Source organism: Ylistrum balloti, unplaced genomic scaffold, assembly GCF_031769215.1.
Source record: "Ylistrum balloti isolate Yb309-2 unplaced genomic scaffold, AGI_CSIRO_Ybal_v1 Utg369894, whole genome shotgun sequence".
Classification (NCBI taxonomy): Eukaryota; Metazoa; Mollusca; class Bivalvia; order Pectinida; family Pectinidae; genus Ylistrum; species Ylistrum balloti.
The window spans coordinates 304,029-317,375 of NW_026782025.1; the positions used below are offsets into that span (position 1 = coordinate 304,029).

The window sequence follows — 13,347 nt, forward strand, 5'->3', positions numbered from 1 at the left end:
GTAACTTTATATCACACATGGAAAATGAATTATTCTACTCTGTGTTTTGAGGACACCTGTCAACTCTCGACAGCAAGGAAATCGTACTATTGTATTTTTCCCTTGTGTTTTGATGCTGCTTGATCTTTTGTCTTGTGTATTGACGCTACGTAATATTTTGTCCTTTTTGACATTGTTGGGTATTTTGTCTATATGTGTTAAAGTTTCTGACTTAATGTTTTGACACTGTGCCTTTTTACCTGGTGTATTGAAGTAATGCTATATCTTGTTTTTGTTTGTTCAACCTTTGATATATTCTTATTGTTTTGATACTGTGGGGTATTTTTTAACCTAGTTTATTGAAGTAATGCTATATCTTGTTTTTGTTTGTTCAACCTTTGATATATTCTTATTGTTTTGATATTGTGGGGTATTTTTTACCTGGTGTATTGAAGTAATGCTATATCTTGTTTTTGTTTGTTCAACCTTTGATATATTCTTATTGTTTTGATATTGTGGGGTATTTTTTAGCTGGTGTATTGATTTTTTCAAGCTATGTTATATTATTGGGATATTGATATTGTGGGGTATTTTGGCGTTGTGTTTTGACGCTACGATGTTTTCGCCTTGTCTGGTGTCAGTGTAAAGTAATTTGTCCTTGTGATTTGAAATTTACATATACTTTAGCTTTGCGTGTTAAAGACATGGTACATATTTTGGCTGTGTGTTTTGATGCAAAGATATATCTTATCCTGTTTTTTTTTTTTTTTTTTTTTTGCATTTCTTTATTGTAGTTAAGTTATTTACTTCCAAGATTGTTCTCATTCTCTTTTAACTACATTTACGTGAACTGACAAGTTGTTCTTTTATTCTTTTTACACCACTGGAATTCCATACATGTCTGTTATGCATAAACACGCTTCCGGCGGAAGCCGACGGGCATCTTTAAATACTCAACATTACTACATCATAAACAAACAGCCCAACAAGGCCGCCAACTAATATTGGACAGGTTGTAGGGGTAAGTCTTTAAACTTCTGTTTTAGAAGGTTCGTGTAAGACTGATTGGAGCACATTTACTAAAACCACTTTTATTTACGATTCCCCTTTATAACCATTTTTTATACTAGAATATATGTATATTTGAATACTAACATATACTTAACGTTATGTATATACTTTTCTTAGCTGGAGAGTACTCGTAGCACCAGTAACATGACATATACTTTAAAAAGTTATTGGTTATTGAAATGAATGAAATATTCGACCTTAGAAATCTGGGGAAGACAAGACGAATCTTCTAAGTGTTTGTTGTGTTAGGATTTCGTTTTGACCCTATATCAGTCCTCTTATCAACAATTGTAACTGATTTTAGGGGAACTGGGTTTTTATTACGTGTTACTAGATAGATATGCATTCAAAAATATTTTCTGACCAAGGAAAACAATGCGATGTTTTAAAGCATAGAATGCAGAGCAGTGCAATACTCCTTATTGTTGATTTTAAAGTAAGGGACAAATATATTAGGTTACAGACAAATATGTATGACTCTCGACTCATAACAATTATAACATCAAGTAATCTGATTTTGAATTAAGATTCTGTTGACATATTGGTAGTTTATCTTTTTAAGTGCCAATAGAGCGATACTATCTATCGTGTCATCAGTAATTAGTTAAAAACATCGGTGAAAAGTTGTTATACTCATCCAAATTGTGACAACTACAACCAACATTCTTGCTGATCGAAAAGGATGGGCAAAACAGTCAATCGTTTTAATGTTATATTTATACTTCAAACGAGTTGCTCATCACACGTCGTTACCTACAATATACGAACTATTTACAGAAAAAGGAGAGTCCGACCCTACCTGAACCATGGATGTCTGTAGGATGACTTTGTTACTGATGGTGGCCGTGACCTTAGTTGCGATGTCATTGGGCTGTTACTGTGGGCTGAGACACCCACAGCAAATCTTCTGCGAGTCCGATTTCGGTATGTTATCTAATCGTTTCTCTAAATGACTCTACCAAATATATATATGGGAAGGTTCCCTAGCCACAAAGTTCTATAAACTCCGCAAAAAGCACATGTGTATGAATTAAAACGTTGCATGCATGTAGGTTACGGCAAACTTTGAAGAAGAATAACGGTCCGCCAACAGTGTCTACCACGTGCAATCTAGGATATTGTTCAATATAATTAATAACAATTAATTACACACAATCGAAAATTCATGACTGTGTACATTGAATTTGCTTTTTAAAATTGATCGCTTTTGTCTATATAGAAGTTAGATATTTTATTTTCATCAGCTGCATTTCCTTAACAAAGTCGTTGTCTGAAGTCACTATAAATAAATCTTACATTTGGTTTCAAACATATAACCATTTATGTGTAATGGATTTTTGGAGTGTTCATAGAAGTACATGTATCATATATGTACCATGGTGACCACAAGTCAACACAAATGACTCACCGACAGCATATCGTGACGCATTTTTGAAGAGATCAAGAATGTGTTCAAGATAGTGAGGTTGTCCTCATATTGTTTTTAAATAATCTTGAATTCTTTTTCACTCATTCGAATAAAAATCCTGAAGGAATCTAGTAAGATATACTGTTTGTAGTTAACGTTACAGCATTAACAGCTGATGACGTCATACATCTGGTTCGTTTGCAATGCAAGTGCGTTACAACACCCATAAGTGTTAAGACCGATGTCACAGAAAAAATGTCACGTCAAGTAATGAATAGATAATGAGGACGACGACGACGATGATGATGTTATTGATTTCTGTTTAATGTCCGATATATCTATGCTATAAACAATGGATAGTGTTTGAGTAAAACACCAGTTCTTTGAGAACAGATAAAGAAATACTAAAGAATTTTATTAATCAATAAATAAAAATAGGATCTGAAAAGAGTTTTTATGAAATTTTGTAAAACGAGCCTAAGAGGACTAAATTTTTGCGAGTCTATGCAGAATGATTAAAATTGGAGGCGACTTACATAAAAAAATCATATGAACGGAAAACAACACTTTAAAAGATACTTGTTATCTCATAGCTTACATTTTTACCGAGGACCTTGAAAATGAGAAGGTCAAAATCAAACGGAGACAGCCATTTTAAAGCGCCGTTTTCAATTCATGACCAGGCGGCATTTTTCATACTATGATATCTTAATCGATTTCTAATTAACACATCCAATGAAAAAATCTCAAATGGCAATAGTGACATATACAAAACAAGATGTGTTTATGAAACACTATGCCCTTGATTGCAACAAAATTCGGAAGTGGAGCATGAATGCTGTACTATGTAAGGCATATGTTAATTGCATGCACATGAAGGCGCTACCTCTGATGGTGTAATAGTTATGGGCAATGTTAGAGATGACAATATGCAGCACGAAAACAGTATGCCCCCGATCTTTCGATACGGGGCATAAACGGTATCGAATAGGCGAAATCACTGGATAACAGCTGAATTATGTGATAAATGTGAATATGTCATAAACTACAATATTCTAAAATTCTATCTGATCAATTTACTACATTAACAGTGGTGAAAGTACACGTCATGGAAATGGAGGAAGTATATGACAACTCAATTCCTCGCCATTCGTTTCCGCTCCAGGTTGTGTACACCGTCGATATCGACAAGGTATACAAGGTAAGGTCAGCACGCACGTCACAGAGGTCACACATAATTAAGTATTACCAATTATGGGGATTTAGGGTGATGGATGTGAGGAAAGGGTGAAAGTTAGGTATTTAGATAGGTGATTAAGTATCCTACATAATACATCTCTCAAAATCTTCCGTCACATTTCGACTGGGGTTTACATGTGACCATTTAATCAATATTTTTGAACAACGCAAGAAGACGTTGTTTCCACAACAGTTCTGTGAAAATGAAAACAAATTTATTTCTAAATAAATACTAAATTCTAAATAAGTGTTCTTTGTTACCTTCGATTTTTTCCACAATATCACTAGTTATAGTTACCAAATGTTTAAGAATAATTGCATCCTCAAACAGAATTACCCAATACTTCTCGCCTCTGTTAGTTCAACTGTGGAATCGCAAATCTTAAACGTGACGTCATAACTTGTTTATGTCATAGATTTCACACTCGTACATTTGATGCAGCACACAGAACCCAACTGCTAACATCTAGAATGCATACATTTATAATAGATATGTAAATTATGATATTCATGTAACCAACATTTAATGTTAAACTTTACAGCAATCTGACAAGTTTAACAACGCCGACCACTTACATCTGCTTACCGGCGGTTCGGAAGGGACTTGCCGACAGGACCTTCAAGTCGGACACAGCTACGTTATAATGGGTAAATATCCATATATTGCTTTGTTGATATTTTCTTAAGATATATCAAAGATCTTAAAAAAAGACAGAAGTGAAAAAAAAACTTAACGAACAATTTAGGAATTGTATTCGCACGCAGTATACCAATTTATGAATGATATTGCATTTTAAAGCTGTTTTTTGTCCTCCTAGGATTCATCAGCGAAGTTATGGGTTTTTATTGTAAAAATTTAGGACGTGACTGAGGAAAAACAATGAAAAAAGTCACATTTGCGCTTCATAACAACAAAAACCACTTAGCACGCTAACAGGCAACAAACACGTCTACCTTTGTACCGAACAATTTTCCCCAAGTAAGATCATGATGACGACTTTAGAACTTTCCCATCAACCTGTATCACTTAAAACCCATTGATTTAGATTTATCTGTCAGCTTTCGATATTTTCACGAAGACCGTGATTTGAAGAACATGTCTGAGATACATTGCCTCTTGATAAACAGGTTTGTTAATATGTAGTAATGGAAAATTTACGATAGGTAGATCGAAATCTTTCGGTTATCTTACAACTTGGTTGGAAATGTATCGGTTGGTTCCATCGCAGGACAATAGTTAATATAAACGGCTGATGGTTGGAAATTACTACAGACACGGTCTTGTATTTCTAATAGAAAAACATATCACCAGAAAGTTTAAAGGTAAAACTGAAGGATCTGGTAAGGCCTTTATTACTTGTTGTGATAAACTCTGATAGATTCAGTATCATATGAAAACAAAAACAAGTCAGTCAAGACAAGCTCGAATTTCTTCAAATATGTACACCATTAGTCTGTTGGAAAATGTCACCATCAAACAGAACGAAGATATTGTCAACCAGAACTTTGGAAATTTCTTCCTGACTTTATACACACAGATCTTGACACTGATTTAACGTTACCAGATTTCTATGTAAATGTAAATTGAGTATTGTCGACTGATTAAAAAAATCGTAACAAGCAGGTCAGCAGTCGAAACTCGTTTTCTCAAAAAACCTTATCCGCAGTCAATCCGCTTTTTTCGAGGTGTTGTGGCCAATACGGTCTCGGAATAACGTATGTGTCACGGTACCTCGAGGAAATATGTTTTTATCTGTTTTGTCACCTGAAATATATATAGGATTCAGATATAGGCCATTTATGATGAGACATTTATTTATGTTTCTGTCTGGACGTATGTTACACAGTAACGCAATTAATTTTCCGGCAATTGCGATCAGAATGACGCTTCATTAATGCCGTTTGAAGGCCTTGATGCGTTCATTTGAATATCCACGTGATTTACAGTTATTTCCACATCATAGATGTCGTCATATCATCTAATCTGCAGAGACAATTAATTAAAATTGGGGTAATTGATACTTTCTAAATATATTCTATGGATATCGTGTTATCTTACACTCGTCATGAATACATCTAATAATAGTATACCACAAGGACTGATATTACCGATGAAGAAGAAGATACGGTTCGCCAAGTTGCCACAGTTTTATCAAATTTAGTTACAAATACGTATTTGTGAACAATTCTGTTTTCTGTTTATAGGAAATGTACATGATGGTTCAATGCACCTTCATTTGTGTGATTGGACCTCTAGAGTAGAAGACCTCACCGAACACCGGATTAGGGGTCTTCGATACAAATACAGAAAAGGCTGTAACTGTGAGGTAGGGCATTTGTTGAGATACCTAGAGAGTAATGTTAACATCATGTAAATGTATCTATATGATTATAATTATTACAATACCTACAGCAGGCAGCGTGTGATTACACTAATACTAGTATGTTATATAATAAAAGTACGATAAAATCTGACAAACTGTATTGTGACTCCACAGTTAGCATCAGGATGGTTTATCTAACCAGATATATATAGATGTTTGCAAAAGTCAAACTCATTTTGATCGAGTTAAATATGTAAACACCAGTTTTGAATTTTACTGAAGCCCGATTTGAAAACAAATGGGATTGGTCAGATGGTCTTTAGCAATCTTGATATAAGTTAGTATAAATAGCATCTTTACAGGCTGCTAGACTGGAAAATACAGTGTAATGACGGAAACACGATTCAATACTTTTCAAATAATGACATGCACATCTTTCAGATAAAGAGATGTTTCGGTGACCAATGCAACAACTTAAGCAACCAAAACGACACGTGTCCGTGGAGAAATGTTAATGAATGTGAAGTTGAGTATGGTTTCTGTACAAACAGACCGGATACTGGATGCTCCTGGAGACGAAACGGCATGCGAAGAGGGTGTTTAGAGAGTTTGAATATCGCATGATATGATCACTTGTATTACACGACAAATCAATGACATAATGCAAAGACATGCTGCAACAATAAATGATTGTCTTTCGGATTGATGATGTTTTTCATTCATGTAAATGTTATGTTTTCATCAAAGACATGGCATTTGTTTGCTGGGTTCATCGTACTTTGAACAGACATGGTCGGAGCCACCTCTCGACAAGTTACTACATCTTTGAGAGTACTTAATTGCCATGCCTCCTATCTGTGTTTGTAGACGTTTCAATAGGTCAAATATTAATGAATGTCATATATTTTATATGTAATTTTAGATGCAAATATTTTATATATTTTGATTTGTTATTAATTTTGTTCTCTATTGTTAAGTGACATGACCTGGACTGATCAGGATGAAGTAGAAACGTTTACTCTTCGGAACACCTGGCCATTTTCTCCATAAACTTAACCACATAAGGCATTTCTCAAATATGTTTCCTGTGTTTATCGGCCCGTGGATAGATACAGCAATTTTAAGGTCGTCTAACTGAGAAACAGACTGGAGACCAGTCTTGCCCTAAGGCACAGCCATGTTACCACAGACTGGTTTTTCAGTTTCCCAAGAAACAAACCGCCGTGGGTAGTCAAACTTTCTTAAAATGCATGGCGGTTTAACGATGATGTGAAAACAATTGCATTTCAACAGACATTGTATCTGAGACGAAAATTGACGTCTTTCTAAAAATATGTTTCTCAAAACAAACAAAAAACATAAAAAAAATATTTTTGTCGGCTAATAATTATAGTTTAAGGAGATAAAACGTAGCAGAAAAGTCACTCCAATCCTTTTTTCAGGTTTTTGTGATCGTAGAAAACGTCAAGAATTTCACAATTAATGCTCATTTTCTCAGCACTGGGTTGAGGTTATGAACTGCATCTGTAGTTGTATCAAGACTAGATGATGACCTGGTTTATCTAGGATGTGTTCAGCTCTCAGTATTATGACCATTGATGAAAAAATCGAGAAATCTTGAGTGATTGCTGAATTTTCTCAAAGCTGCATTGAGATACTGAAAGAATTTTCGTTTTATAAGAAAATGCTTTCTTCTCCTTTTTACGTTATGGTCCTTGAACTGATAAGATGCGAGAAAATTATCCGTTTTCGATAAACTGAAGGGGAATATTACACTGAAATTTCTGTAAGTACATAAGTACATAAGTACTTTTATAAGAATAAAATATTGTTCACTTTTTTACTTCTGGAAAGTATATTTGTAATATTCTATACGTATTTCGAATTTCAGTGAAATGCCTGTGAAATAATAATTTGATGATAGTAGATAATATAATTTAAATTGCCTTGAATTTTTGCATATTTTCAACGAATATGAGTTTAATTATGAAATAATATTATTCAGCGAAAGTCTCAAATGTTGCAAAATTTGCCTAAAATGTTGTAGACCTCTTAAATGTAATATTAGTTGGTTATCTTCTATAAATATTCTGGTTATATCTAAAAGAGGACTTTTTTGTTGTGTTCATGGAAGAAGAATAACGAATTTGCAAAATGATGTGACCGAGCGAGAAAGATAGATGAAACAGCTAGCAAACCATGTATGGTTAAAAGAGTTACTTCCCTTGCTATCTATTTGATTGCAAAAATAATAATCTTAGTAAAATAGCATGAAACGGACAAAATGCTGATATATCAGGAAGTAAGATATCATGTCAATTGCATTTTGATCTGAAAAAACAATTTCAGTCAAATTAAATCTTCCAAAAATATGTTTTAATTGATAAGATGGACACCAGAAATTGATACTGAGGTAAATGGAGTGGATTTGTATTGACATGTAATTTTTCTTTCTGTCTGTATTTTTCTTTGTAAATGGAAAACATCTATCAATACAATTGGTATTCTTTATATTTCCTTTGATTTCATAAGCCACAAATATCATAAGTATCCGTGATCGTTATCAAACTGCTTCCAAAACACATGATATAGCTGAACAAACGCTCACAGTTATGGATTACAGACATAGCAGGTAATTATCATGAGATGCTTGCAGTAGACCCATCTACAGAAAAATACAATTTCTGTCGATAGAAATGTTGAAGGAATGCCAGCTAGAATGTAGAGAATTACCAGGCTCTGGAGCAAGAGGCTGGGTCGGAGGGGCGGCGTCAATCACAGGGTGGTCTGGTGGCGCCGTGGTTACGTACTCGCCTATCACCGTCCGGAGTTCGATACCCGGAACGGACGTCAAAGGTATGGGGTCACCTGCCGGACCATGTAGATTTTCCCCGTGCCACTCCTGTTTCTTCAAACGGTAAGACCTCTAGCGCGCTTACATCCGGTCCAACAAGAGTGCAAATACGTTGGGAATACTTGTTTCTCAATTGTTGTAAAATAAATAAAGTTCATTTAATAACAGAACAGACTTATTCCGTACAATGTATTATTTTCTCCTTTTTCATACGGGTTTGTTACCACAGTCCACAGAGCCCACAACACACAAGTGCCACAAAGATTTACAAAAGCAAAACCAGTCAGTATTTTTATCAGATCTGTTTAAAAATTACTTAATTGACCCTACAAACCTTCATTACATGATTATAAAAAAAAAATACTTTTAAGTCTTTTAATTTTGATCATTAAAGAAATTTTGTAACAACTGACGGACATTTGTTTATTGAGAAGAACTTTTGAAAGGGGAAATGGGGAGGAAGCTGAGCTTTTCTTTGTTAAATCTAAGGTGTTAAATGAAAAACAAGAAAATACCAGCATTCAGTAAAGCTAGAACAAAAAACGACAAAATAAAAAATCTAAGCTAATTATGCTCCATTAATCTTCACTCATAAACGTATTCATGCAAAGAATACAATGTAACAAATTCCGAAATCGGTGACGTCACGAAATTTACGACGCGGCAATGTTGATGAACGGGTTGACGGGAGTCGTCAATACGCTATTAAGACACAGTTTATATTGTACAATACTTTCGCATCAATGCATGTATGTGGTGTTTGTTAAATTTCATAATCGCCAACACGTCAATTATTGTCAATCCCGGTCGGAGAGGTCTATGACAAATAGTTAACAGTAGCGAGTATCCCGAGAGTAATTTTATGTATCTTGGCAGGGGTTATGTTGTTGCATTGTTGGATTTATAGCGTATTTCTAGTATCCACACAGCATCCCATGCCTTTTTTAAAAACATAATTTCTCAAATCAATACATATTCTGACTTGTTACTACGGCCGTTGTCACAGACGCGTTTATGAGGAACACAAAAGAGTTCGATTCATTTTGAGTTACATTAACTTCAATGTCTGTTTTTTTCTAAAGTGTAGCCTTGTAGTTTATATGGTAATGATTCCACCTGATTTTTTCAACGATAAATCATCAACATAACACATTAGGTATGCAACTAACCTACCCTATCGCATGATTTAATCATCCGTTAAAAATAAAACCATGAAAACTATTCAGATGGACAGCATATACTATCTGGCAATATAAATTTGGTGTCACATATATGTCGTTTACGCTGGCTTCTGCTTGAAGGCACTCGTACACAGGAATATCTCTGTGTGATCAGGCATTGACGACAGTATCGGCAAAGCGTTTTACACTTGGATGAAAGGTTTCATACTGTTATCGTAGGGCTGTCAAGCTACCACCTTCAATCACGTACAAAATCATCAAGAATGTACCAACATGGCAGTATAATCATTATTCAAACTCAAATTCCATAAACTACGGCAAAGTATGAACAAAAATTCACATTTAAGCGAAGACTTGAAAAAGTACAAGGATAATAAGACCTCGCCCCACTTGTATAAAACATCTGAACTTGAGATTTCCGCAAGTCGAGACTTTCCTAAGCTGATATCTCCTCCAAAACGGCTTGTATCAAATTTTCTCAAGAACAGGAGGAAGTCATCGGCTAAAATGTCCTGAAATTCCTTGAGGAATTTTCATACAAAATATTTTCAAGGAGATATTAGCTGAGGAAAATCTGGGCTTGAGGAAATCTCAAGTTGAGATGTTTTATATAAGTGGGGCCAGGTATTCAGGAAGAGTAAGCGCCCTCTGCTTCATCGATGACATCCGCCATGTAAACCTTAGATTATCCAAGTAAGTATCCAAGTAAGTAATGCCACGTTCTCAAATGAGAACAATGGTATCAAACAACGGAATTAACACGCAAACTAACGAGCCGAGCAATTCGGTGTGGAACTTGCAAACAGATTTCGCCTAGTAAGAGTGCTTAAATACTCATCCTAATGGGCTGTCGTACACAGTGGTCTACCCGACCGAAGTCTTTCGGTGACGTTTTCGGTTATCTAGAATCGATTCCATAATCCAGAAATGACATTCTGCGACACATTGAATGCAGCTGTCATGTGACGTGTTCAAAACAGGATGCAAAATCACAGGACCTTCAGAAGGAACACAAACTTTATTGATTGATTTGACGTCCACACAGACTTTCAATAAAACAACAATTGACAGTTTAGTTTTAACCCTGTGTTACAGCCTTGCCTTACGTTTACTGTAGTTTATCAAATCATTACCGGAAAGTTATTGTACATATACTGGCGATAAAACAGTGGTAAAGGAGTGTCAAGCTCGATTTATCTTAATGGCAGAAAAAAAATCACATTTATTTATTATCCTATTGTGTGTCAAGTATATCAGTGTCTTTAGGGCCTATGCCGCGTAGGGACATGATACCCTTAAGGAATGGAATATAAGATGGTGTTTTTTCAATAGCAAAACATAGAAAATTAAAATTAATGGTAATGCACTCCTGAAAAACACGTTCAGCACCACATTACACTGAGACTATTTTTCAAACACTATGACGACCGTAAAATTTTCATCAACCTGCTTCTTATAGTTTACAATTTACCAGTTGTCATTTTTTTCATGAATCGCACATTTAAAAATGGCATTAGTAGCTAAAGTAACAACAAAACTTATATTTCATAATAATTTCTTAGAACTATGTAAATTAACGTGTCCAAATTGGTAATTGTCTAAAGAATAATTGAATTTTACATCCTTTTTTATTTAAATCGTCCTTGAAATAATTCAATATTCGGACTATTGCGCACATGATGGTGATACAATTACCTAGTAACTGGGTCATTTTAATTTTCTAGGAGGATTTGTATTACAGGACCTTAAACACCAATACAGAAGTTAGTCAATTAGGTCCCATTTTTATAGAATGATTTCTGAAATCGAGTTTTACTGATTAAAACTACCTATAATTATACCTTTCTGTATTTATCAGTTTTTGAAATTTCAATGTTAAACCTCCACAGGTGCTGGTCCTACCTTCAACATCTAGTTGAGCTTGCGGATAAACATTATAGCCGATGAAAGGTGATTAGATATAATTCATTTTATCTTGTGTCAGACCCTGATATGTGTTCGTTTTGTAGTACAAGTATTATCAATTACATCGTTATTATTTAGCTGTATGACAACATATTCATCGACTTTTTAACATCGCATTGTTCTATAATCCATTACAGAAACAATAGCACAATTGCACCACTCCGTACCGTCGACCTAAGGCATTTTAACATTATTTACTCAGATATAACGAGTTCACTACACTGAACAAACTTTAATTGTTGTATAGTTTAATAGTCAGGTAAGTTTACCAACAGTTTCCATTCATCGCAAATGGACACAACTTGACCAATAAATTAAATCCCTAGTCAATGATACTTAGTAAGCTAACGATTTTTCCCAAACAATTTTTTATTTTGTTTTTTACAGCAATTATTTTTCTTTGATGATATCAGGTCAATTTACAAGCAATATCGCTGATTAGTTTGACCTAGTTCAGCTGAAAACACTAATAGCATAGTAGATGCTACTTTTTATATCCTACTTCGTTGTGTCTCTACAGACGTTACATTCATTCATGTGATTTCTAACTAAATACGAAATCACCAAGCTATTTACAACTTCTAGCTTTCTTAAAAACGAAACTTTTTAATGTGTAAGATATCCTATCATATCAAGACTAAACATAACTTAATCTGAAGACTTCACTGTTGAATAATATATATGACTATGATGTCAATTTTCTTGTTCTTTCGACATTTAAATCATATTAATTACAAGTTAATGCAAAATGTAGATAGGTATTTTATGTTTTGAGGGATGCAATATCAAGTTTGATTGTAGGAAATAAATACCTGTAAATAGTGCAGAGACATTGAATACAACAATACCAATACTGAATATGATAATATATTGAATTAGAATGATGAGAAATGATGCAAATATAGGCGAGTAAAAAACTAAACATGCTCTGCCTGAAATTAACACCGATGTAAATAATCGACCAAATCTTATTTCAGGAAGATTTAATAAATGAGTGATTAAAATGATCAAAATAATGAACAAAATACTGCAAAATCCGCATAAGACCAGGTGTTCCGGAACAGTTAGTGTCCTCTGCAACAACCATTATAAGATTGTACAGGAGACGCACAAGTAAATAGAACCTTTCAATATATTGAGATTAAAATGAAAACATCAGTTAGATGTAAGCAGATGATGAAACGTCCAATCATCCGCATCAATAAACATTTAATATCTACATATCGTACATATTAACGGATTGATATCCATCTGTGATAGCATTTTTATAAATATTATTTTTATATCACTACTAACTTTGTCTTCCTCTCACACATTTGTATGAAT

The 13,347-nt window shown here is 34.3% G+C and overlaps 1 protein-coding gene across 1 annotated transcript; it reads left to right on the forward strand.

Annotated features, from left to right (window-relative positions):
* Positions 1-933: 933 nt before the first annotated feature.
* On the forward strand, positions 934-6,723 carry LOC132546525 (metalloproteinase inhibitor 3-like). Its single transcript, XM_060210243.1, has 6 exons — positions 934-1,000; positions 1,828-1,974; positions 3,550-3,659; positions 4,240-4,345; positions 5,903-6,024; positions 6,463-6,723. The coding sequence occupies exons 2-6, from the start codon at positions 1,857-1,859 to the stop codon at positions 6,643-6,645; spliced, it is 639 nt and encodes a 212-aa protein (XP_060066226.1). The 5' UTR covers positions 934-1,000; positions 1,828-1,856; the 3' UTR covers positions 6,646-6,723.
* The last annotated feature ends 6,624 nt before the right edge of the window (positions 6,724-13,347 follow it).

Bases quoted from the DNA above. Each gene is read 5' to 3' on its own strand.
- LOC132546525 (XM_060210243.1), top strand. From the start codon at position 1,857: ATGGATGTCTGTAGGATGACTTTGTTACTGATGGTGGCCGTGACCTTA. The intron at 1,975-3,549 runs GTATGTTATCTA...CTACATTAACAG, and splicing joins CTTCTGCGAGTCCGATTTCG to TGGTGAAAGTACACGTCATG. The intron at 3,660-4,239 runs GTAAGGTCAGCA...TAAACTTTACAG, and splicing joins ATATCGACAAGGTATACAAG to CAATCTGACAAGTTTAACAA.